The sequence below is a fragment of the Oenanthe melanoleuca genome, chromosome 2, assembly GCF_029582105.1.
Source record: "Oenanthe melanoleuca isolate GR-GAL-2019-014 chromosome 2, OMel1.0, whole genome shotgun sequence".
Taxonomy (NCBI): Eukaryota; Metazoa; Chordata; class Aves; order Passeriformes; family Muscicapidae; genus Oenanthe; species Oenanthe melanoleuca.
In genome coordinates, this window is record NC_079335.1 from 80,481,678 (window position 1) to 80,508,731 (window position 27,054).

Genomic DNA, 27,054 nt, shown 5'->3' on the forward strand with positions numbered 1-27,054 from the left:
AAAAGTCTAATTTTTTATTTAACAAATTTGTTTTATTTAGTTTTAAAATTTAATTCTAAAAGGTTATTTTATTTAAAAGGTTATTTAAAGGTTATTTTAAAAGGTTATTTAACATTTTAATTTATTACATCAAATAATTTATCCTATAGTCAGTTTTACTGTATTTTCTGTAAGCTTTCAGTGTATCTGACAAGACAGAATGAAGTTTTTCCTTTAAAGAATGTAGCTTTGCAGTTCTCTTTATATTGTTGTGAAATTACTGATGAAAAAATACTCAGAAAAAAAAATTTTGGCTTTTTTTTTTTTTTTTTTCCCCTTCTTCTTCCTCCTATGTAACAAGGCTAACCCTTGTTAAATCTTCTGGTGCCTTGATACTTGTTCACTAAGCATACCTGACTTTCTCACTTTATAACTGGTGCTGTTGTTTCTGCTCTTCACCTCCATGTCATGCCACTGATTCTGGGTCTGTTAATGTGGTTTCTGTAGGGTTACTTCTGTCTGCGTTCCTCACTAATAGCTCTGGAGTGAAGAGAGAGGTCTATAATCTGTCACATGGTAGGTCTTTGGTAGGAGGGCTGAGAGAGGAGGAGAGCAGACTTGTGTTTTAATCCCCACTTTTAATTTTAGACTATGTAGTGAATTGCAGTAGAGAAGCACTTGTGGCTTTTTTCCTCCCTGCAAGGTTGGTCCTGTTGTCCTGTATCCCTTCTATGGTGTGGGTGTGAGCTGCAATGTCCTTTTGTTGCTTTAATAACAAAGCCTGAGAAATCAAAGGGATTAAGCATCCTCTAGCTGTACTCTGATTGTGGAGTTTCACTGCTGGATTTAAGCTGTAATAAGGGAATCACAAGTTACAGGACTTGAGTGGGATTTCATGTATCTTAACAGTCCATAGGAATAATAATCTCTTTGTCATGAAGACCAATATTGAAGTTAAGCTGAAGTTGTTGTGAAATACCCCAGTTTCTGAGGACAGATTTCAAAGGAAAGGTAAATGGACAGGAGCAACTCGAACCAACAAAATTTAGTTGCATTTGCTTCAGAGTAGCCTATTTCCCATTCAGCTGTGACATAAATAGGGATTGTATGTATTTGAATTTGTGTAGTCTCTGGCTGCAATAGGTGTTAACTCAAGTGAGATATTTGAAGAGCAATATTGTCATTTCTGCTCAGCTGAGAGTTCTGCTTCCTCTGCTGTGAAGAGGATCAGCTATTTCTGTGTGGGCAGTGTTTGCTGATGCCACATGTGAGGTGGCTCTGAAAATACTGAACATCAGCAGCCTTCAGCTTTTGGGGTTTTTTTTTCCTTTTAAGGTGGTGAAGTTGATCTACCACTTTGAAGTTGCCAGAGTGGTTTTAAGAATCTTGTTTTAAGTTATGGCTGTGACTCATTACTCTTTTTCTGGTTTAAGAATGCACAGGGATTTGGGGACAAAATGATGGTTTATGAGTGTTACAGAAGAATGTCGTCTCCAGGAAACTGTAGACAAAGATTTTTATTTGGAACACTTAGATTTGCAGGTGGTTCCTTTATCTTGTGCCTTACTGAGTAAGTTTAATGTAAGTTTAATGTTGAAATGAAAATAGCTTTATCTAGTTATTAATAAAATAGTGTGCTCTAAACGTTAAGACTCTGCTCTTGCATGATCCATAAACTTGTGGATGAGATGGGACATCCCCCCTTTTCATCAAAACTGAGCATTACACATTGGCTATTTCTTGCTTAGGAAATCTGATTTATTTCTATTTTGTATACAGCTGCTTTGAAGTTCTGTTGCAAGCATCCTAAACTTTGAGGTAGCTTAGCTCAGGGAAAAGAATTTTTATCTGAGCTGGATTTTTCGCTGCAAAAGTTTGTCAGCATTGAGGCCCTTCAGAAGATGGGCTTATCTGTCTCCAAGTGACAGATTTGCTTTCTGTTCCTGAAAACCACAACATGTGCTGTGGAATCTCATCTGTGTTTGAAGTAAAGATATCTTTCATCTGAGCACGGAGCTGTTTTGTTTAATGCTTCTGTTTGCCATTGGCATTTCTGGAGCAAGTAGAAAAGTACATATGCAAGTAAGACTTAGGAGCTGTTTTCTGGTTGAGAAATGAACATGGGCAAGCTGACTTCAAGCTTTTTAGTTTTGTGTGAGTGTCTTTTCCTGCAGGCTTTGGAAGAGATGAAGATAAACCAGTCTGAAAGAGAACTTTACATTGAAACAGGTGACTTCTCCTACACTTGAAGATTGGAGAAGCACACCATGTAGAGCAGGGGGGTCTTCCATGTATGTGCTTTTCTGATAGCTGACACCAGTTGGGTGTCACTACTTGTTGTCTCTGTGCATCTCATGGTGCTGTGCATCCCCCACTGTGCGTGGTGGAGGCTTGCTGGCTCCTTTGCTCCTGAGAAAGAGCTGTGTACCCTCCTGGTGCTCTCTGCAGGATAAGCTTTAATGGCAAAATTTCTGCTTTACAGCAGATGGGGTAAGAAGCAAAAAACTCTACTTTCAGATCTGAAGCAATACTCTTAGATTAGATCTGCCTTGAGCATCTTTAAACCCTGACAGCCCTCTGGTGCTTTACACAGAGGTGACTGACCTTGAAAATTCAGGTTAGTGGTGTGAAGATGGGAAAAAAAAAAAGGCAACAGTGGGAGACCCTAGTGAGGAGGGGTCTGTGACACTATTAGTTTTGTAATAATAATTAAATACTACTACTTTCTTTCTCCCTTGCTATAGCATGCTTGGCATCGCATTGGTATTTCAGGTGCTGGGATCTGTACTGTGGCATGTGGAAAATAGTTTCATGTGCCTGTGAGTGAGAATAGAACATACCAAAAAGACTGATCCAGAAATAGCCAGTCTGGTCAGAGAATTGGTATTCAAGATGCCTTTCTGATGTATGTTGGTCCCTTTTAGAAATTATTTTTTAGGAAGTGGGGAGTGTTCTGGGGTTTTGTTTGGTTTTGGGCTTGGAGTGGGGGGTTTTGAGTTTGTTTTTGGTTTTCTTTTTGCTGTGTACAGCAACCTGGCTGAAGTTGCTGCATTAATCGAGGTTTGTATATGGGAGTACTTAAACTGAAGATTCTTATGGTTTAATGGAAGGATGGAAAATTTATGCAAGTTGTGAAATTAAATAGTACTCACTCCTGTAGTACTGAATAGTCCAGCAAAATCTGATACTACCTCTTCTCTCCCCAAATTCTTAAATCTAAAAGAGAAGAAAAAGCACCAAATAAAGAGTCTCTTTCCTGGTTTTTAATATCACAGGTATGGAATTCCTGAAACTGCATGGCTTGCCTTTTATGGATTTGATACTTTTAAGAAAATAAACTCAGGGATGTGAAGTGGAGACACAGAATTTTAGGTAGAACCTTTTTTTGCATGTCTTTATGAGGACCAGTGACTTGCACATTTAGGCACCTCTAACCCTCTTGTGTATGTAGATGATCGTGGAAACAGCACTTGTTGCTTCAAGGAATGGGCACCTTCTAGAAGAGCATTGTTTTTGCTATTCACTAGCCTTGTCTCTTGAACAACATTTCCTTTCTTCAGTAGAAACTGAAGTGCAAAGAATTGCTTTCTTGAACACTGAAGAAGAGCAGAACTAACTCTTCCACTGCCATCAAAGATTCTTTGGGGAAAGTATGTCTTTATTCACAGTGTAGACTCTTGTCTGTTTCTACATCTACCAAAAAAGCATCATGGGCTTGGTAGAGGACTTGGTAGGGATAGTTCCTGTGCAGCTGATGCAGTAGACTTGAGAGTTTGAGATAATCAGTATGTATTCCTGCTCATGTGGTAACTTCTGTGCGGATCTGCCAACCCCATCTTTGAACTTCAATACACACAAACATGTAGGTGAGAAAGTATTAAACCTTGTTTAAGAAGGCCTATAGGCAGGTAAGTAGGCTTGGGACAGGTTTGGGGCTTTGGTAGTCTTTGGGCATCTCATGGTGGAAGAGACTGAGTTGAGCTGGTGTGTGAGGCATGTGAGCAGCAGCAGCAGACATGGAAGCTCTGCTGCTGTCCCATGGCTCAGAATCAGAAGTTTCAGTAACCTTGAAATTACAGTTTGCTTCGTAAATGGGCAAGGGGAGTGGTGATGTGGTTGTCAGTGTTGTCCGGCCCAGAGCCATGAATTTTCTTAACCAGTTAAAGGAATGTATTCTTCTCTTTACAGTATCAGGCAGTGAAACAACCACAAAGTTTTCCATTTACTTATTGTGAGAGATACACACATCTTCCCCACACTACTGCTCCTCACCAAGTAGTGAGCTATGGGAACCAGGTTTGGGGTGCCAGATATGATACTATCACCCTATAAACAATAATGCATATTTTTTTCCAGTAATTTCTGTCCGGCCTATGTGTTGCACCTTGTTGCAACCTATGTGGTTTCTCACAGCAAACAAATCCAAAGGCTAACTTGCTTGATTGTTTTCTGTGGGAAACTTTGCATCTTACATAGATAAATTGAAAATTACTCAAGAGGAGAACTCTGAGAATGTACCCACCAGTTCAGGGAAGCTGCTTGCTTTCTTCAAATCCAAACAAAGAGCAGACAGTGTATATTTGAAAGTCTTTTTTGTCATGATTCAGATCACTTGTCCTAGTTTCCAAAGCCAACTCGATAATGTCAGTTTGAGACTTACAATGGGATATGTCAGTATTTATTCTACCTCTTCTCCACTTCATAACATCCTAGTCCCATTATTTCATCCCTGCTCTCCCCCCATTGTTAAATAGCTTGATTCTGTCAAGTTGAATAAATATCTAAATTCTGTCCATTGGAGAATGGCTCAGTTTCATCAGCAAATATAAATGTGCACAAGTTCCCGAGAATGGAGCAGCACATTGCTGCTGCCTTTGTCTGTCTGTGGGCTACCCCTCTGCACAAACCCACTAGAACTGAGATGAAGTGATGAGAGCTACAGTTCCTGCTCTCCTTGGGCTATACCTTTTGTGCTCTGAGTGAGCAGGCAGCTGTGAGAGCCCAGCACCCGTGGGCTATACTTTGGCTACCCATGTGTTCATATATCATGGGTGATGGTAGAAGAAAGTGTTTAAACTGCTGATTGCCACAGACATGCTGAAGTAGCATGCTGCATTTTGTAAATATGATTTGGAGCTAATGAAGCAGATCAGAGAGAAGCAGTCTTTTACATAATGCCATTGCTTCAGCACTAATATGACTAATCTGTTTGGACAAGTAACGATGAACTTCTGAATGGCTTATTGCAGGATGCTTGAGTAACTTGGTTAGAAACAACAACCTTTGTACTGGCATGATAATCTTTTTATAAGAACAAGTGGCTCGGTTCTCTTCAGAAGTGTACTATTTTTGTTTCAGAGCAGTGGGATGACAAGTCTTGGGGTAATGCATTAATAAAAAGAGAGAGAAAAAATCAGCTGAACTGCATTATAATAGCAGACCGCAAAATGTTATTTGGATCGTTATCTGTGGATACAGAGGAGAATGGGACTAGGGATGCATAGTGATGTAGGATGTCTGTTGAGGGATAGCTAAAACTGCTAGTGGCTGCCCATAGAAAGTTTGCACCTTTTGCTTAAATATAGTTTGAGTATTTTGTAATTTACTCCTAAGGAACTGATAACAAAAAAAGCCCTAAGTTTCAATGTACTTGAATTTTTACAGAGTCTAGACAAATCTGCATTAGTTCCAGGTCAAGGGATCTGGTCAGAGTATTTTTGTGTTTGGTAGATTCACGGGTTTCTTTTTCCTCTCTGACTCTGTGTTTATATGTTATGTGCTGTACTAGAGGAACAGTACCAGAAGATTAAATCTCTAATGATAAAAACTGAATGTACTTTTTTCTACAGATTGGTGTAATGCTGTTGCTTGTCCTCTTTATGATATTACTTCTGGTCTGCTACCCTGCATTGCTGGCTAACTTTCAAGGAGGGGAGACAGCAACTCAACTTATATGTTGTATGTATGTGAGTTGGTCATAGCTATGGAATTGTAATAAATTGAAGTTGTCTTTTGTGAATTAGTGGTATTGTGGCTTTATGCTTCTCCTGTAGAAGCTGACTAGGTTTTTTGAAGCTCGCAACAAGACAGTATACCAGGGACAGATGTTCTGGTTAGGTGAAAAGCGTGCAGCAGCCTTGGAACTTGCAGCATTCTCTGTTTTCCAGCCTGGTATGTTCTTTGTTTTTGTCAAAGGTGCATCTGCAGGAAGAAGCTATGCCATGCTGGATAAGTCTTGTGCTTGAGAGCATCTTTTTTCTTTCAGTAATATACCTCAGAGAAATGTGTCTTAAATGTGTCCTATTCCTCTTTTGTTTTCATTAAGTAATAAATTTAGCATTGCCTTGGAGCATTGCTGTCCTTTAGCTTAAGGAGAAATTTAGAAGAGTAGACCAAATAATGGCCCTATTCAACCAGAATCTTGTTATATGGGTTGTGTAGATAAAGCTGAAGGTGGCTTGATAAAGAGTCCTGTGCTTTGAGAGGACAGATTTCTTGAACACGCTTTTTTCATTATTGTGATCTTTCTGGCCAGATCTCCCTCTAAAACTGCTGCTGGTACATTTTTACCTTTCAGCAGATTTCCTCTACAGAAGAGTTATGAGCCTGTCTGATGCATCTCTGGAAGATTATATTTAGTCACAGGGAAACTCACTGTTGCAGCTATTTCCAAGAAATGTAAATGTAGTCCTGAGCTGTTGTACTGAGGCTGTCATTGTGACAGTACCCATTTAGGACACTGAAGTTTGCAAACAAATTTTGAAGTCTAACTTCAAGTATTTAATTGGATTTACTTTGTTCCAAAACAATTTCCCCCCCCCCCCCCCACTAATGAGTGCTGGATGAACACAGCTGCTCTGCTTGCAGCTTCCATAGAAAGATTTAGAACTAATTTTGTGCTTGTGCTTTCTTTCCTTTTTCTCTTTTTTGCCTCCCTGAAATGGTAAACAATGCATAAAATTTAGAAGTTAAGAAAAACAAGGGATACAAGTTTAGATTTCAATCCCATATCCTGAGCCTAGCACAGTTCTCTTAGATAATTGCCATAGTCTCCACAAGTGAACTTTACTGAAGGAACATGAGAATTTTCTTTCCATGCATTGGATTCTATATGAAAACTTACCATGTGTGTATATGAAAAATACCATGTGTGGATTCAGAATGTCTTTTTTGCATTAGCTTTAAATGTCTTGGAAGAGATGATCTTCATGTTCATTGTGAATTAACTGCTTCTAGTAAAAAAAAAATAAAAATCCAGTACAGCAGTACAGTTTTCAGAGGTGATCTGTGTTCTTAGCTTAAAATTACTAAGTTTTATATATTTGACTATTTCAAATTGAGCTGTTAAGACAATACTCTCTTTCAGATTGAACTTTGAAGAAAGTAGTTTCTCAGTTAAAAAGCTAAATGGTTAAAAAGTTATGTTTCCTGAAGTGATTAGGTTCTCTGGTTTGATGAGTTTATTTTGCAGAGATACTCCAGAGTTCCAAAGCATTTTGAATCTACATGAAGTCCTCAGACTGTGCTTCATGGTTCAGTAAGACAAGACCTCTGTGACAGCTGCTAAGTCATTGCATCCATGGAGCTGAAATCTCCAAGTCTCCAAGTCCAAATTCAAGGAAAGCCAATTTTTTGGAGTAGAGTGGCCACTTTGGTGCAATTTCTGTAGCAATTTCTGGTTGCTGTGTACATTGCTGAATGTTAGAATATGCTGGCCATCATTCCTCAGTGGTGTCCTACAAATTTGAGTACCTTTTTTCTACAGTTTATTAGGACAAGCTTTCCTTAGTTTATTTCGAGTGTAGAAATTTGTCAAGCCTTAGTGACTGATATGACAGTCTTGGTTCCAGCTTGGACATTGGTCTAGTAATGTGCTTTGTGTAATTTTTACCATGAATTTAAGGTAGCTTCAGGGAAGTGATCTGTGCTACGTTAAGTAGGCACAGACTTGGTTTATGGGATAAGCCTTCCTAACAGGACTTTGGTCTGTTCATGTCATTCCTGAGAAGAACACAAACCGCTGCTGAAGTCAGCTTATGGAGACAGTGGTGAGTTCTGCCCTGGAAGCAGCAAAACCTGAGTCAAAGGATTAGTGAAAGCATTTCCAAGAGATGGAAGGAAGGTGATTATAGGGTAAAACAACTGGCCAAGAATTGCTGAAATGCCAAGTTGTATAAATGTTTGAGTATAGTTGCTATGCTTGCTCAAAGCCTCTCTGCTTGTGAGCAGTCTAAACAACTGTATGCTTTTGTAGGAAAAAGTAGATGTGAATCAGTGTTTTTAAACTCACCTAGTGAGTTCTCACATTATATTAACTATTCTAATAGCAAATAGTTAAGTAGAGCAGTGAGAGAAAGTCTAAACAGCTTTTCATACAATGCAGTTAGTATGCAAAATGCAAATTGGATGAGGTAAACTACGCAGTTCCTTTCCCGTAATAATTACATTCTGGGTCACTGGCTTATTTGCTTCAAAAACCAGCAGGAGACCACTACAAAAACTCAGATTAGAGTAGAATGTTGGGCAAGACAAACTGGGGCAATAAGGGGAAATGTTTTCATGCATTGGAAGGGCAATTCTCCTCCTCTTCCTATTTCCCATTGTACCTTTGCAGATGTTCCCATGGTGTAAGACTGTTCTCAAGCCTTGTTCTTCTCATCTAGGTTTTATAGCAAAACCAAAATGCAGATACCAATGTTCCTTGAAGCTGAAAGCAGATCCTGATGCCTGACTGCCTTTTTCTTTTGTTGCCAAGCAGTTGATTTCTCAGGATTTGGGGAGGTGCATCTGCTGGTGCTGGAGGCTCTGTAGGTTCCCTGCTTGGTGTTCCAGCCAGGGAAAGCCTTCTCTTAGGGCAGGGTTGGATATTGGGAAAAAGTTCTTCCCCCTGAGGGTTGGGCACTGGAACAGGCTCTCCAGGGAAGTTGTCAGAGCACCAGCCTGGCAGAGTTCAAGAAGCATTTGGACAATGCTCTCAGGCACATGGTGTGACTCTGGGGACGGTCCTGAGCAAGGCCAGGAGCTGGACTCAAGGATCCTGATGGGTTCCTTCCAACTCGGCATATTTTGTGATTCTATGATTTGATTGTTTTTTATTGAAAATGTTGCATTGAATAATTACATGGTGTTTCAGTTTAGTCTCATTGTCCTTATGTAGCCTAATGTGATCTGTCTAGCTATCTAGAAATCATGTACTGGTTAAAATGCCTAGAAATTAGAGTATTTCATTAAATCCATTAATGCAACAATACTGTATGTGAAAATTCCATTTAAAAAAATTTCAGAACATGTGAGTTCTAGAGATTTGACATATAGCAGAAGGATGTTCTTTCGGAGGTTGGCAATGCTTGGCATTTTGTACCCAATGTGCTTCCCATGGGCAAAGTAAATGATTTGTAATTAAAATTAATTATTGTTTTGCTCCTAATAATAGGAGCAAAACACTGAATAAATTTTTGTTCTGTGATATTATAAATTAAAGTGCTGCAAGTATAATATATCCTTGACTTCTTCCTTTCCTTTCTTGCTGAGATGGTGATAAAGATACATGGAACATAAATAGAGTGTCAAAAAAAAAAAAGTCTTCAGGAGTCTCAGTTCTCCCTCAAAGGAGGGTGAGTGGGCAGAGGAATCAAAATGATAGTATTTTGGGAAGGATTCTTTTCAAAATCTGTCCAAATGCTTTTCAAATTTATTCCTGTGAATGTTTGTGAATGAGAGAGGATCACAGACCTGTGGTTTTTCTGACAACAAAGCTTCATGTGTGTTTTAGGGACAAGAGCTTTAATACTTATCCTTGTTGTGAGTGTGTGGCTGTGTCCACTCACACAGTAGATCTCTGTAAAGGGGATGTAACTGAGGGGGTTTTAATCCACTGTCTCTTATTTCCTCCTCTCTATTCTGGTGAGATAGCACTGGAGAGGATTTCTGCCATTAGGGTATATGATCATAAATGTCCTGGGCATTTGCATTCCTCTGCATAGAGGTGGCCTGTGAAATGGCTTTCAGAAAGACAAATTATCGTGATCCCTTCCTCTGTAAGGAGCCAGGCACTTAAGACAATTGGTCAGTGAGAGTGGGTGGGTCAAAATGGAGAGCCTGCTTAAATGAGATCTTGCATATTTTAAGTTTTTCCCCTGATTACAGGGTAGAGGGTTCAATACAGTGTTAATAAGATTAAGATGTGCTGAACTTTAAAAAGATGTTCTTTGGAGGGAAATGGTTTTGGTTTTGTTGGCGGCTTTTTGTTTGTTTTTAGATGCTAGCATTGGGCAAGGATGGAGGGTAGAATAGTTTCAGTTGGTCAGCTTTTTTCAAAGTAAACTGTTTAACTACTGTGTCTCTGTGTAGCTGCAATATTTTTTCCAATGGTAGAGAAAGCATTCATTTTTAGGGCAGAAAAATTAAATAATATTATGGTCTGACCACAATCAATATACTCATATGGTTTCACTTGTGATATATATTATACTGAACACTGTTCAGCTGCACTGCTCTCGTGGTATTGAGAGGTCTTGGATTTAAATGCCAGTAGAGATGATGCTCGACTTTCAGGATAGCTTCCCCTTATGTAGATGGGCTTTTCATGCTCATCTGGGTATTTTCACTGAGAGGAGAAAACTTTGACAAGTAGCCCCAGTTTCAAGTTGATCCTACTAGTGTTGTACAAAGTACTCATGGTGGGTATTTCCGGATCCCTTTCTAAATTTATCATGAACCAGAGGTAAAGTTGTGCTCTGATGAATTTAAGTTCCTGAGGTTGTTTTTAGCACACTCACTTTTCTGTCAAAGCTGAAATTTATGAACTTGTTTTGATTTCTCCCTGATAACTTCCTGAGGCTTCAGGAGCTCTAAATCAGCCTGTGTACCTGTAGAACTGAACCTTTGTACAGGGTTTTTCCTGCCCTTGCTATGGCTGTGAGAATTTTCAACATTTTTCTTATAGGGATGTATAGCGTCAAAGAAGAGACTTCAGAGTGTAGTCAGGCTTATGAGCTAGTACTTGTGGTTATTGTTTCACAGACCCATGGAGTGCTTTGGACAGAAAACTGATGGCTTTGGAGATGACTCAGATGTGTGATAGTTGATTTAATTTGAAAAGGGAATGGAAAAAGCCAATCTCTTCTGGTTTTTTCCTCTCCTTTGTAATAAAACCGTATGATGTGCACTCCTAGACAATTCCCATATGCTATCCAGTTACTTCTAGTCTCTGAGGTAGGAAAGAGAAGAAACTGTGTCAAACCTGATATCTGTGGGCATGTGATAAATCTTCTCTGCCTGTTTCTAAGGGTAGAAAAGCATTGAGAAAATGTTCCCTTTCATGTTTCATGTTTCTTCATGCATATCTCTCCCCACTGTTTCCTTTTTCACACTTTATAAAATCAGCTGTCCTTCTGTCTTGTTTTTTTCCTCAGGAATGCAGTCTGAGGTACAGAATTTTGCTGCTGACACACATGTTTAATGTATATCAGCATAATCCAACCTTTGTCATGTAAATTTGAAAAAAGAAAACACTTGAATGATTGAAGTTAGTGTGAATCAAAGGGTCTGTGTTCTTTAGCAAGGCAACGAGATGGATGGCTATAAGCAGGCAGAAATCCAGGTAGTGAAGCTTTCCAAGGCTATCTGGAAATCCTGTCTCTCCTTTTTCATCATCCAGGCTTCTGTGTGATTCTTTGAAGCTGCTCTTACTGATAAGAGAGCAGTGAAAAAGAAGGGCTGTTAAGAGTGGTGTTAGGAACAGTCTCTACAGTGTTGTAGGAGAGGGAGAAAGAGGCAACCGAGAGTGTCCCTGTGGCTTGTTGCAGCTCTCACTTTCAGCTGAATATGTACTCTGTGCCTACTTACTGAAGTCAGAACCAAAACCATTATTGCTCTGACTAGCTCCTTAAAAGGTTTGTATGAACATACTACATAAAATCACATGCATGTACAAATATTGATGACTAGTACATGGGAAAAGCAGCCAAGGTATAGACATAACGTGTATGAACTAAGCTTACCCAGCAAATTGTGAACACATTGGCTGATATGATGGAGCAAGATTGGATTAAAAGGTCAGCCAGAATTCCTTCTAGCAATAGCTTGGAAATCTCATGTTAATGAAGCTGAATTTTAAATGACAGATAAGTCTGACTAATTGCTTGTGCTGTTTTTTCTGGCTTTTGTATTTCTCTGTCTTTGTGCAATTTAAAGCAGTCACTCAATCTTTATCTGCTAGTTTTTCTCTTTGTATTTATTAGGTGTTGTGGGTTTTGATTGTAGATGCTGCCAATTCTAAATCCAGCATTCTGGCCTTCTCTTTGCAGGGCTGGATGTTGGAGGGACTTGACTGGACAAGTTATACATTTTTCAGTATTGTTTCATATCACAATTATTTGTGATTTTTTTAAAACTAGACACAGTTGAGATGTGCTAGTAATAGCCTTGCAATACGCTACAGAATTGTTTTGACATAAGCTGCTTATCATTTGGGTCCTATGATAAATCTTGAGTCTAGATTTTGATCTGTGCAACAATGCTGGTACAGTGGTAGGAAGTGTCATACTTAAAATGTTTTACCGTAACAACGATTTAGATTGCTACATGCTTTTAGATATGTAGGATGCCTGACTTTTTTCTTCTGATGAAAGAACAAGGAGAAGATCACTGTACTTGGAATTTGAATACATTTAACACACAAAACAGCTTAATCATCTTGCAGTTGATGGAATTTTAGTCTAGAATACGTTGAACGATGACATTTGTTTTGTGTAAGAAATTCATACAAAACTGTTCTTGACTTAGTGTGCACGTGTTCCTCTGTAGCATTTTAAAAATGTTTGACTACCCACATCTTCCATCCTTGGGGCAAGGCAGGTACATGCAAGGGCGTGTGGGGATTTGCTCAACTTTTGCTGGTAAGGAGCATGGATTCCTATCTTTCTGTTGTAATACTGAGACATACAGATGAACTTCTGCCAGGGGCTGTCATTCTTCCTTCTCAGAGGAGTGTGCACTCAAGTGGTTATTTTGAGCTTACATTGCCATGCCTCGTGCTGGGCATCTAACACTGATAAAACCTGAAAGCTGCTGTTAACTTCAGTGTAATTTTGCTCTTCAATTCCATCAAGACTCAGGCTTTGCCTAAAACAGTTGGTTAGCTCAGAGCTTTTGCCAATACAGCAATTGCTTTAGACAGGATAAGTATCCTTTGGGATGCCAGGGATTTTACTGTGCTTGTGGCTTTATTGTGCACTGGGAGTATAACAAGTAGAATTCTATTTTTGCATGACTTCACAAAAAAATATGTGCATTTACAGCATTTTGGTCAGCTGTGCTTTATGGGGGCTGAATTGGGAAGAAAGGGGAAAGATCAGTTGTGCATTCATTGTGTCCCATCCTACAGAAGCTGTACATGCTGTCATAAAAGTCATGGCAAGTACTGGTGAGTTTGTAAAAATTTTTTTTTTTGCCCCACCTATTATAATTTCACTTCTTTAATATCAATGCATAGAACTGTAAAACTTGAAGGAGTTTTTTGAGGCCATCTTTATAAGGGATAACTTGAAATGAATTGCTAAAGTATTCTTTTAAAGAAATACATGTAACGAATCTGACCAGATTTTAGCACGAGTCTTCCCAGTGTAAGATTAATTATGTTTTAAATTTACTTTGAGCAAAAATACTTGGTAGATTATGTCACTGAAGAACTTAGTCAGTAGCTTCATTATATGAATTCTGAGTTCAAGATGGGAAAGTTGTTTCAGATAAGACTTCCTGGAAGCCTCTAGGCCAATATTGCAACTTTTGCAACTTTTTTAAAGCCCAGGAGGAAGATGACATTTTTTTTCTTGATCTTACATTTTCAGAATATTTCAGTTATTTCTCCTTGGAGAGGTGACATATGGCTTTTTCCCAAAGGAGCTGGTATTGAGTTTTGCTACTCGAAAGCGAGTGACTTTCTCCCTTTTAGAAGCTTTCTTCAAAATGAGATTCTTGAACAAAACAACAGAATTCAGCCTGCATCTCCATTGTATTTTTAATGCTGTCAGAAGTTTGGACATCAAGTGTGCCTTTGTTTTGCTAAAGAAAACAACCCTGACTGCATGTAACCTGCTCGGATTTCCTGCAGACAAGTGAAGTGAATGGGGATGCATGATGCATAGGTCTGAGAGTTTGAATGTGAAGGACCTGTGTTTCAGCTGCAGAAGTAGTCTGTAGGGATAGATGGGGTGAAGACTTTAAGAACAGGTGAGTTTTCAGTTTATTGTGGGTGAGTGTGTTTATGGACGATTGCTTGCACAAACTGAACTTTAAAATCTGTCAAAATAACATTGGAGCAGCTAGATCTGGAGTTCACTTGTTACAATCAGAACAATTGCATTCCAAGGCTTTGTCTCTACATAGTAATCCAGATGAATTTGCACTGTGCTTTCTTTCTTTTAATTGCAAATAGTGTCCCGTCCACTGCTACATATCCTGCTTTAGCCTGTTGCTTTTATTAGGTCACCCTGGTGTAGGAGTAGTGCTGGATTCTGCTGAATCACTGTTAGATTTTTCTTCAGAAGCTTTTGCTTATATGTGGTTATATACTTTGGTACTTAGTTTTTGACATTAAAGATATTACAGCCATCTTCAATGGATATACATGCCACTTGATAGAAAAGCTTCTCAGGGAAGTAATTTTTGTTACATTTTGCCTGTGATATGTTTAGAAGTGTTGGTACCATGGTTTTAGGGCTCCTGTTTCAAGATGATGAGCCTTGTTGAGAACAAGATAAAGGGAATGATCAGGTGAACAGACTGAACTATGTCTCAGTGGGGAAAGAGGGATATTTTCTCAATTATGAAATACATACAAACCTTCCCTCCAGTGAGGATTTACTCTGAAGTGGAAGGCAGGATTATGGCTATAAACTATTAACTATGTTTTATTGTATCATATCATGTATTGGTAATGCTTGCTTTTAGGGGTGACCTTCCTATAAAGTAGGAGGAACATGTTTCACAAAGACTAAAGACTTGTCTGTGTTCTACTTTGCCAGTTTTGTCTCATAGTGAATGTTTCCTTAAAGAAAAGGATGAGTTTAACACAATTCAGTAAAATCTGTCATTTGGAGTCCGCTTTTCTTTTTCAGGTGAAAAGGTAACAATAGTAGAGCTTGAACTGCTAATTCCTAAAGGAAACTTAGCTACTTCAGAGTACAATACAGAGTGCAGCAAAATAAGGAGTATAATGAGTAAACTTTGGAACTATGCTAATAGTTACCCCTAAGAATAGTATAATAGTGACTAAGTCCCTCCTTGACTGAGCAGTACAGAGTCAATCTGTGGCCTTGTGTTAAATCTTGCAGGAATCTCTAAGAGTCTAAGTAGATTTGAGTGCAAAAATTCAATTGCTGCTTTTGGAGTGATTTGCCAGGTGAAACTTTGATATATATTCTTGGTCTAAGGATACAAAGACCTTTGCAAATGTCTACCTTTGCAAAAGCAGCCTGCTGGTAGAGACTGTGAGGTTAATCCTTGGTCTTAGTTAAATATAAAACCTGCTAATTCTGTGCCTTTGTTCCTAAATTATGACAGTATGGACAAGAAAAAAAGACTTCTAATAAGCATGGATCTGTATGTAGGTTTTCTTTGTAAGTTTCAAAGAAAAAAAAAGAGAGCAGTGCAATAGTTTGAGGTTTTACTTGTATTTTTTCTGCTTCCTTTGCCACCCTCCTTTTTATTTTAAAATCTAACTTGCTGCTTTATTTTTATTCATCTCCATTGCACTGGGGCTTGCCTGAAGTCATCATTGCTGTCCTTAGTTTGACGAGAATGAAAGGGGAAGCAGCCTTACATGACTGAAAAGCTTCAAAAACATTGCAGGCAGTAGCTTCATCTGTATTTAATGAAAGGGCTTGAGCAAAAGTAGAAATCTGCAGAATGATCTGGCAGTAAGGTTTTAGCAACAGCAATTGTGACACAGTTTCCCAAAAGGTGGGCAAAGACACAAGGGCTTTCAGTGGTTTGAGATAACTGAGGTCTCTTTGCACTTATATTTAGGCAGGACCAGCACTGAGCTTTGATTTGCAGATTTGCAGGCATGGTGGGATGAGGTGTTCTGGTTTTTGTTCAGTGGGGTGCTGGGGATGGTGCTCCAGGTGTGAACTCAGGGGCTGCAACTCACCCTGCTGGCTCCCCCTGACCAGCTAGGAAATAGCCCAGCTTTCCTAAGGGGATTCAGATCAAAGTCTTGAAAACTGCATGGTGGTTTTTGGGTGTTCTTTTTCTCCAAGGCGTACAAGAAACGATATTCACAAATTATTTGTGTGTGGGATATCTTGTTTCTGAAATGACTTGCTGAAAGCCGTGGGTGGGTTTAATTACATATCCTCTCCAGCAGCAGCCACTGTGTCACAGCTCTGGCCCCTATGTGCCATTCCTCTGCTCCCCATGCTGAGCTGTTCACCATGAGCTGTCCCTAAGGCCTCTCAGTCAAAAGGAGAAGCAAGAAATGGAAGCAGCCTGTTTTGTCTGAAAGGGCTCGGGGACAGCTTGCGAGGAACAACTGATGTGGTAGGGCTGATGCAAGGGCCGGGGGCCCAGCAGTGTGCAGAGGAGGATGATGACCTCTGCAGCTGCCCAGCTGTAGCAGGAAAGTACATCCCTAAATTAGGCACTCAGAGTTAATTCAGTCACTTCTGAAAAGTCTCAAACTTCGACACTGTTCCTACTGAATAATAACTTTAGCCTCCCTTACCACTGGCAAATACCCGAGACAGCTCAGGGCAGGCAGTCTCTCCAGCTGGCTGGGCTGCCTGCACCATGCAGGTCACGAGGAATTTTTAGTTTTCATTCCATCAAACCAATATTAGTAATAAAAATAAGGCCTGCTGCACAGAAGTGAACGTGTTTCTTATGTCAACACTTTTCCTTGCTCTTATTTTGGTAATGTCTTAAGTCGCTCTTTAGAGGCAGACTTTATTGGCTGTACTTTTCAAACAGGGGGGAATACTAAGTGCTTGCAACTTAATCAGCCGTGTAGCTGAAGAGAGGGTTTTTTTCTCCCCAAGTACTTTTATGTCCCATAATGAGCTGGTATTTTATAACTTCTGATGGTAATGTATTCCATATGCCTTCCATCACTGGGATAAAGAGCTTTACTCCAGAATCTAAAGCAAGTGGCTGTGGGTATTTATTTAATAAGGTTTGAAGTCTCTGCACCAGGCAGGATGTCAGTGTGTTGTGTACCCAGAGCTTCCTCAGGCTACTTGTGGTGAGATCTTAGTTCTTTAACATCATGGAAAGATCACTCCTGTCCCATCCTGCTTCCTATGAAGCAGGTAGGTTCTGTGGTTCCAATGGCAGTCCTGCTGTTTCAGTCAAATTCCTTGCTTTTCTTTCTCCTTGTTGTGAATACCTCTTGTTTCTCTCCAGGACTCGGGGAGGAGTTAAACCAGAGGAATTCAGCCTGAATATCAAGATAGCCAAATGAGTGGTCTGCTCATAATTCCTTGAGGCATCTCTTCTAATGACTTGCACAGAACAAAAGTCCTGTTGTGGGGGTGCTTAGGAGTTGCTGTAGTCTTGGAGACCTGACAGGAATGAAAAATAATCTTTTTATGGTTTCTTGCTAAAATACTCAAACTACTTTGGTTGGGCTTAGCGTTTGAAAAACATTTTCTGGTATGTTACTTTTCTGGATGTTCTGGCTTATTTGGCTTCACTCTGATCAGTGTAACAATAATTATATTTAAGGTTTTTGGCAGGATTCAAGTTTATGTTTCAAGTCACAGAGGATCATCATTACCATTTTATCTGCATGACTGTTGGCTTTGGTATATTATCACCCATGTGAAAACTCATTTTCTTCCTTCAGGGTTAGTTAAAACTGAAGAATTATCTGTATATGTATGTCATGCAGCCTTCTAAATCTTGAATGGAAGGTCTGTGAGGCAGATTGAGGAACATAATTTCAGAACTGCTGATGCTTTTACTGAAAACAGTGCTTCCTCTGGCACTGTTTGAGGCAGGGTACCTCAAAACCAAGAGATTGTTGGTGGTGATGCTGTAGTTATACCATAATTTGTGGTGTTTGATTCGTAGCCTAAAGGCATTCTGGTGTAGTTCAAATTGCTCCCTCTCTTTCTGTACACTTGGAAGAGAAAAGGTCTTTTGCCTTCTGATTTGATTATTTTCCAGGTCATAGAAAAGACAGGTGCAGTTCTGAGCCTCTCCCTTGCCCTCTGCTCCCCAGCCTGTCAGGGATGAACCCACTTGCAGGAGACTCTGCCACCTGCTGCTTTCCTCCCTGAAGTGAGGAACAGCCAGCCTTAGATTGCTTCACACTCTTTCCAAACCCCATCCCACTTCTGCTGTGGCAGAGCTCACTGTCATTTAAACTTTCCCTTGCTTTTATGCTCTCTTGGCAGCTAATACCTGAGCTCTTTAAAGCTCAGTCTGTCCAAGCTTATTTTTCAGTAGGCAAGGCTGCTGCTTTTCAAACAGATTTTGCTCACAGTTACCTGCAAAAAATAGTTGGATAGATTCAGGAATCTAGGAATTTAGTTCTACAACTACTTAGTATGTCCTTGATTAACCTCTGCTTAAAATCAAAATAACCCAGTGGCTTTTGACTAATTTTTTCTCCACTTGCATGATAATAGTATCACAGTATTTTATCAAATATCAATGATTACAATCCTTAAGCAGGAAGAAAATGGAATATGTGAGCAGATTGCATCTCAGGCAACAACATGTGATCCAATATTAAACATGAGCTTTTCAAGTTACAGAATCATGGAAGAGCCCAGGTTGGAAGGAACCTTGAAAGATCATCTGGTCCAACCAGATGGTTGGTTATGTAGTGAAGTAGACAAGAATAGGAAGAGAGAAACCATTTGCTTTAATGAAATAGGTCCAGTGTTTATTTCTGTATGTTCTCAAGAACCTTCTGGCTTTCACTTAGCAAAGCATAGTACTTGCTTTGAAAAAGCACCTTAAATTATTTGAAAGGTTGTTTTGAGTAAAGGGGTTATTTGTTTTTTGTATTTGTAGGAGTAACTGAAGCTTCTTATTCCAGTAATTTTCCAGTCAAACTTGAAGTTTGAGAGAAAATACAGTTAATATCTAGCAGGAGTACTTCTAGTGATAGCTCTCTTCCAGTTTTTCTAGTAAACCTTTATTAATGATATAAATTGCTACTGTATCTTGTGACTTACAAACCGTGAATTTACATGAAATTTTAAGAACTACTTTTTAGAGAGTAGTCAGAACTACGTTTTTTTTTCTGAATAGTTTTGCCGTTCCAGCTGTACCTAACATCATGTACTTAGTCCAAGAGAATCTGGTCCTAGAAAGCAGATTCCTCAGGCATCTGAATTTGTTTTCCCCTGTAACTTTTTCCCAGACTAACCCTTTGTGAAGTGTGAGTACCTAGTGTGATAGTCTTTTTACCACTGGTGTAGGCAGGATAATGCACTCCTTGATTGTTCTAGAATGCTGCTGTGTTTCCTACCAAGCCTCTTGGCTGCAGCACTGTAGCCAGAGCTTGTGCTCTTTGATATCCATGATATTCCTGAAGCATTTCTGAGGTATGGTGTTTTCCAGGACACAGATCTGCCCTTTGTTCCTGAATGCTAATGGAAGTTGCATTTGGCTATGGCGAAATTCTAAGTGAGCTTGTCTTCCCAAGAGATTGAGGTTATGCCTTGCAGTCTTAAGGGATTTCTGTCAGCAGCATGTTCTGCTTTTCCTGGGAAGTTAGAGAACACACAGTCAGAAAACAGACCTGGGAAGAATTTTAGAGGTGCAACTGCTCACATCCCTGACAGCTATTCCTTAAGCAGCTGTGCTATTAGTATTTACCAGGCACTTTTTACTCCATTACAGAGATAAGGTTGGTTGTGCGTGTTAATTCTTTAATCAGTGCTCTGTGGCATGAAGCCCATCATTCTACACAAGCCAAGTAAATTCTCAGTTACTTTAAGAACTAAGTGTTTCATCTTCCAAATGTAATGTTCAATTCAGCTTTTGTGTTTGTTGAGTTGCTCTAATTTACTCACTTGTGTTCTCTATCAGTTGTCTTGTGGCTTTGCATGGAGCAGGTGTCCCATTTCCCTGTTAGGCAAAGAGTTAATCCACAGCTTCTATGGTTGGATATGAATTTGCTTGGCAGTGTAACTAGTGCTTTCTTGGAGCACCTATTTTTGAATTTGATGCTGATACCTTGTGGGCATTAAAGATTCAATGTTTCAGCTTTAAGCAACAGTGATGTTCCTGCAGATCCAAACTGGCAGACATGGGTAGCCTAAATGCTAGTGTTTATTAGAGCAGAGCAAGGCTTGAGGGTAACTATGCCAAGTGTTGGCTCATTAAATTGGCAGGAAGATTTGAAAAGGCTGCTTTTAAAGATAAGGACAAGAATTGGCGTGGGCTAGGCAGGAATGAGCGAGTGGCAGTGGGTAGGGCATGTGGTAGGTGTCTTCTATCTTTCCATAGATAATTTGAAGGCAAGAGCAGGCTCATTGAGACAAATGAGCTGTCATGCAAGCAGGAGTAATAGCAAGTTGAAGTAATAGTGTGCAGCACTTGTCACTGCTGGAGATCAGGCATGGCTCTGCAATACTGGTACTAGAATCAACTCCTCGCTTTTCTGGAGTCCTAATAAGTTATTACTTCCTTGTATTTAAAAATTTTGGTAAACATTAGTGCAGGAACATTAGTGATTTTTCTTTTATCATGATGGGGAAGCTACTTGGAATTAGCATACCCTTTGCTTTGTTTATCCAGGAGAGCTGCCTCCCAAAGTTCACCAACACCGATATTCTTACATAAATTTGAACTGGTTTAACCTGAACATGATTAACTCTTGTCTCTGTTTGCAAACTACTTAGATATATTTGGATGACTTAGATCTGGGCTGGACTGTTTAGAGTTTGATAGGGTAACTTGGTGTAGATAAGTTAGATTAGAATGAGTAAATTGTGCCTCCCATTTACATCCTGAAAGAGCAGAGATGAGAGATGCATGTCTTTGTGTTGCCATCACTATGATGTTTTATGAGTGATGTAGACTAGATGTTTTAGAGTAGATTCTTATTAATAGATTAGATTAATAGAATCTGAGACAATTAAAGTCATTTGACAGATTTGGTCTAATTGGTAGTTATGCTAATAATTTGAATTACTAAAAATAGTAAATTCATTGTAATACAGAAAAAAGAACTTCACTCTTTCCAAGTCTCTACTCAGACTAAAGCAGGGTATTTGAGGGGTTTAATCTAGGTTGCACCTGCCAATGTAATGGCTGAGTGTGCTGCCTCTGCTATGGAGTTTGGACGGAGCAGTGTGGGTTGGGGAAGGTAGGACCTTGTTCTTTGGGAAGCCTTTGAAGCTATTTGAACCATGACCTGAAGGATAGCCACAAGAGACATGGAAATGCAAAGATACGGGTCAGCATGCACTACATCACCCCCTTCTGCAGTTACCACATGCCATGTGAACTCAACAGGAACCAATTACTTACTGTTGTGGATGAACATTTGATTTCCAGGTTCCATAGAGAAGGCCATTAATTGGTGCTTGTATGATTACTGCAGATTATTTAATGTGACCTGCTCCTCATGATAACAGCCTGTTATATCCTTCTATCTATTGAAGAAGACTGTACTGAAGCTAATATTAAATTACCTGCCTGCATGGTTTTGAATCTATATTTCATTTGTCGTGCTGCAGTTTGTAGCTTGAAAATTTGCTGATCAAGTCTCAGGACAATTTGAGTGAAAGAGGCAAAGATTTTCTGTGATTAAGTGGATTCTTTTGTTTCTATTTCAGGCAAGCCCCACAGCACTGGCAGCTCTGAACGGATTCAGCTCTCAGGAATGTACAATGTTCGAAAAGGGAAAATACATTTGCCAGTCAACAGATGGACAAGACGCCAAGCTATCCTTTGTGGAACATGCCTAATTGTCTCATCAGTAAAAGAAAGCCAGACTGGAAAGATGCATGTCCTCCCTTTAATTGGTGGAAAAGTAAGATATTTTATTTTGTTTATTTGCTTGGTTAACCCGTGTCTCTTTATGAAGAGAAGAGTGCATTCAATTAGGATGATTCTGACCCTCCAAAACCTTGTTTCTCTAAATGGGATTTTCAAAGTATATAAATGACTTTTGGTTATTTAGAATGTTTGAATTAAAGCTACAAAGAAAAGCAAAGGATGCACAATCAGTGTCTTGTGTGCAGTGTTAAGTGGTTTATATATGCACTAGCATACAGCCAAAGCATACAGGTCTTTTGTGTATGGTCTGTGCCATTCCTCCTCATTCAGGTTTTATCCCTGCTTGCTCTTAAGTTCTGACAATTAACAGATAAGGGCATGGGCTTTTTCTGAACATCAGGGGAGTTTTGAATATTCAGCATTATATGAGTAGTGGTCTGTTGCAAGCTAAGTGTAGCAAACATTCTTCCTTGTGAGAAGCTGAAACTGAACTTTCTTAATAAATTACATCTAAAACCTAGGAGTTCCAGGCTGAACACCAGGAAATTTTTTTTCTGCTGTGATGGTGACTGAGCACTGGCATAGGTTACCCATATGGGTGATGGCATATTCATCAGCCCTGGAGATACTTAAAAACCATCTGGACATGGTCCTTGGCAACTGGCTTTAGGTGGACCTGCTTAAGCAGGGAGTTGAGGCCGATGGTCCCTAGGAGGTCCCTTCCCACCTTAACTCTTCTGTGAAGCTGTAGTGAAGACACTAAGATTACAACATGACTGTTTTAAGCTAAGTAGTATTTCAGAAAACTATTATTGGCTTGTTTCACTGAGGTAATGGGAAGAGAATCATCACCTTGAGGATGAATTTACACCTTAAGTGATCAGCAAGTTGAATTCTGAAGAGTTATTTGGAGAGAAACACGCTTCACAATATTATATATGCCGACTAGAGTTGGTTCATTAATATTCTGTACTAGTGGTGTGAAAAGTAGTGCTGCCTTCTACAAGCTGTTTTTCTTGCTTCTTTTATGGTTTTTCACATGATTCTGCACCTCTTCCTCGGAGATACTGAAGTAGAAACATTGTCCTCTTTTGGCAACAGTGTGTGAACTCTTGACAGGGAATTGTATATCCTGGCTGTAGGTTGCTGAGAAGGACAGGATTAAGGTTCCCATCAGCCTTCTCTTTGAGATGAATATTCTTTTCATCTCAATGTATTTCTTTTAATTTAAAAAGGGAAAAGATTATGTACCATTTTAATTGCTTAATGTGGAATTTCTAAGTAGCTTTTGCACAGAAATGCCTTATGTGATGTAAAACGTGCAGACTGTGTTAAGCAGAAAGTTGACAACAAATTTTAAAAGAAAAAGATAACTAAGCTCAGAAAAATGTACCGAGAGCTTCTGCTGACAAAGCTTGGGAGGAGGGTGTTTGGCACAGAACTGAGTGTTTTTGAAATTATTGCTCAAAAAATATTCTTCCTCATCCCCATAAATACTCTGCACTTCCTGGTTTGCAAAGGCTTTCCAGAATGCTGCACTGAGACATTGAGACCATAAGTTGTGTGGGACTTCTCGTGTATGGTAGCAGAATGATGTACTCTGGGTGTTTTTTAACAAGTTGAGAAATGCCAAAGAATTTAATTGGGCTGTAAGAGAAGCATTTTGTTAAGCCTGTTTTTAATAACCGAGGAGTATAAATTGTATTTTTTTAGGTTGCATAAAAACAGCCTTAAATGCGTTTCACTGGCAAACCTTTTATGGTGTTCAGTTTCTATTAAAATGTTTATGTTCTTGGTGAATTTCCCTGTTAGTTCTGTCCTCCTGTTCTCATTCCTGCTTGTGTAGATTCCATGAATATTTGACATCCAAGATCCAGCTTGGTTGTTTGGGATGGTTAGTCCAGTTCTACTTGATAATCTCTTCTTGAGCACACTTTAACTTTGCTTTGGGGAGTTCTGCTAAGAGAGTTTTGATTCTTGTTGACTCACGGTTTTGTGTCTCTGCTGTAGGTGGAAGAAGTGAAGAAGCACCAGCACTGTTTAGCATTTAGCTCCTCTGGACCTCAAAGCCAGACCTACTACATTTGTTTCGATAACTTCACTGAATATCTGCGATGGCTGCGACAAGCATCAAAGGTGAGAATGCTGATAACTCTGGCGTGAATGGGATGTTTGGAGAGTTTCCCCCTGTTCAGTCTTCTCCATGCAGCAATACTGTCCCTCCTCTGGGCTGGTTGTCAAGACCTGCTGTTGCTGCTGCTAGTGTTGTGTAGAAATACTCAATTTCAGAGTTCTTGATAACAGGCAATAGGGAGGTGAATTTTTCTGCACTTACATCAAGACTTCTTTCTACTGAGGTTCTGTAAGCTAAGTGCTGTACTGAACTTCTTCCATTTTCTTATCAGCTGGATGGATCTACTGTGGTCATTATAATAACAAGGATGACAAATATAACTGTAAACACTTCAGTTAAAAAACTTTTTTTCAGTGTTATTAAAACCTAAAATAATGTTAGGGGTTTTTTAATTCATTCCTTACACAGAACCTAAATATTAAATTGCTAGAATAAAGGATTTTTTTCCTGCTTTGAAGTGTTGCTGAACCTCTCATTTAATAACTATTTGATTTTTGGGTTATTTGTAATAAGCAAACCATTTTCTGTCAGTGAAAAAAGATTACTAACTAAAACCTTTGTAAAGCAGATTTTATACTGGGCTTAGAACACAATTATAGGAATTTAGGGCCTGCATTATTTCATTTAACTCTTCAATTCCACTTTGTGTTGTTGAAAGGTGTTCCTGCAGTTGTCTGTTTTATCTCTTAATCCCTGCCACTTTTTTGCTAAATCCTAAGTATCTTGAACCATTATATTTTTCATACTTTTTACAATGGAGGCTTTTTTGCTGTGCTGTCAGCATGCTCTATTTGGTTTTGTAGTTGGACCTAAACTGTTCTTCAGTTTTGTACTTGATAGGACTCTCCATGCTCTTTACTATGTAAAAGCAACTTAGTTTTACATAGCAGTACTTAGGGACACTCATGTAGCACTAGATCTGTTTTGCCTTTAGATTGCAATAGCCTATTATCCAGCCCATTGCCAATGATCCAGCCTAAGTTGTCGGCTTTTTAAAGAGGTTTGATTTTATGTCGAACTTTCTTCAAACAGTAACTTATTCACCTTCTAGCATATGCATCATTTAAAATGTCTTTTAGGGCTTTTTTTTCTAGTAAGTTTTAAAATTCTTTTTAAAGAAGTTGTTCTGGTATATCTGCTTAGGTCTGTTAAGCCTCAAGGTAAAAATCCCCAAGGCATGTTTTATGAGATGGTGAGGCACGGTCTGTCAGGTTTTTGAGTTCTTGACGCTTTGGGGCTGTCTCTAGGACAGTAGTGTCCTTTCATCTCCAGAGGCTTTGACATCAGATAAATGAAAGGCAAATCTAATGAGTGGGGAAAACAGTGGAAAACAATGAACTTCAGAGCTAGAGATAAATGGCCAGAAAGCCCCTCTGAATTACTGGCAGCATAAGCTTGTTCTGTGCCATGCTGTGCTTCTCTCTTTCTCTCTGGTTCACCCAAATGACTAACAGCATCGGGATGATAGCCAGCATGAGAACATATCCTCATGCACTCACCATAACCTCCCATTTTTATGTAAGTGTAGAAAGAAAATACATAGTTTCAAGTTTCTTTTCAGACTATCAGGAGTGAAAAAGCTCTCTACGCTATTCTTTTAGTTGGTGAAACATACTTAGAGGAAAAATAAAGGTGTTTTCCCCAACTCTCCAGCCCCCAAACCCAAAACTTGGCATTCTGCATTCATGGATTTTCACTTTGCCACTTCAAGTTTTTTTTTTTTTTTTGATGTTTGGGGTTCCTGTCCTAAAACTGGAAAACAGAGACAAACATGATTGTATGCAAGGCAGTCCTGTGGGAAGGCTGCACAGTAACACTGTTTCTGAAAAACAGAAATAGGGAAACTAGTAATGCTGCAAAAGTATCTCAAATTTCCTTCAGCTGGTGCTGTTTGTGTCAAAGTGCTTAACTGTAAGGTGCACCACACCTGATTTACATGTATAAAGAAATGAGAAGTTGAATTTTCAGCTCTGTAGTTCAGGCAAACTAACATTCTTACACTGGGAAAAACCCCCTATATTTACATGAGGTATTCTGCCTCAGCTGTTTGGAAACTAATAAAGTTCAAAGCTGCTGAAATGTTCATGCTAACCAAGAAAATACTGTGTAAAGCACTGTTTCTAAAAGCAAGCAAATTTAGGAAGAGAGATATAATGGCTCTGACACTTAGCTTCTAGCTGCTTGCTATGAATTTACAGATTCTTCCCTAACACTGGTGTTGTATATAGTACTTGCACTTTCATGAGGTGTTATGAATATTATTTAACATTGTATTTTAAATGTAGATGTTGTTTAATGGCATTTGTTTTGAAAGTGACATTTGTGTTAACTTATATTCAGTGGTGGCTTTTCAGAGTAGTTCTTCTTTGTGCTCCTGAAAACTGAGGCTTCTGATTCTTACTTAGTGTAATTAAAGCTTCAATTATAAATTTTGATGCAGAAGGAAATCCCTGGTAAAAATTTTCTTTAAAATTGCTCAATTCAGTTTTTAATTGTGAAAAAAGTCATGTCTGTCTTCTGTATACTTCAGAAGAGTTAGATGATGGTGTTATTTTAACTTTTAAATAACAAGCTCTATCTTGAAAAGAATGCTTGCTCTGCAGTCTTTCTCCCCACAGAATATTGGCAGTGTTGACTTTCTAGTGGTGTTTCAGAATGAGGCAAATCCTAATGCATCACTCCTGCAATAAATATGCTAGAAAAGATCTCAGTTCGTGTCTGAGGAGACTGGAGTTTAATTTAATTAAAAATAAGCATTGCTCCTGTATAATCAGATTCATTCCAACAGTGGAATCTATCATAGCCAAGACATCTCTCATGCTCTGCCTCCATAAATTTTTGGAAGGTGAATAGATATTAGGATTGGTTTTCCTAGTTGTATGTGTCCTGAGGTGAACAGAACTTCTGTTTTCAGGACAGACTAGAATTACAGCACAAATACTGACCTAAATCTCAAACTTGGTGACATACTTATTCCA

The 27,054-nt window shown here is 39.1% G+C and overlaps 1 protein-coding gene across 1 annotated transcript in view; it reads left to right on the forward strand.

The window, feature by feature from the left end:
* Window positions 1-27,054, forward strand: part of PHLPP1 (PH domain and leucine rich repeat protein phosphatase 1) — a 135,189-nt gene that overhangs the window by 50,912 nt on the left and 57,223 nt on the right. The window contains 2 exon segments of the mRNA XM_056482815.1: window positions 21,780-21,976; window positions 23,953-24,078. Of these exon segments, the coding sequence (XP_056338790.1) occupies window positions 21,780-21,976; window positions 23,953-24,078 (323 nt within the window).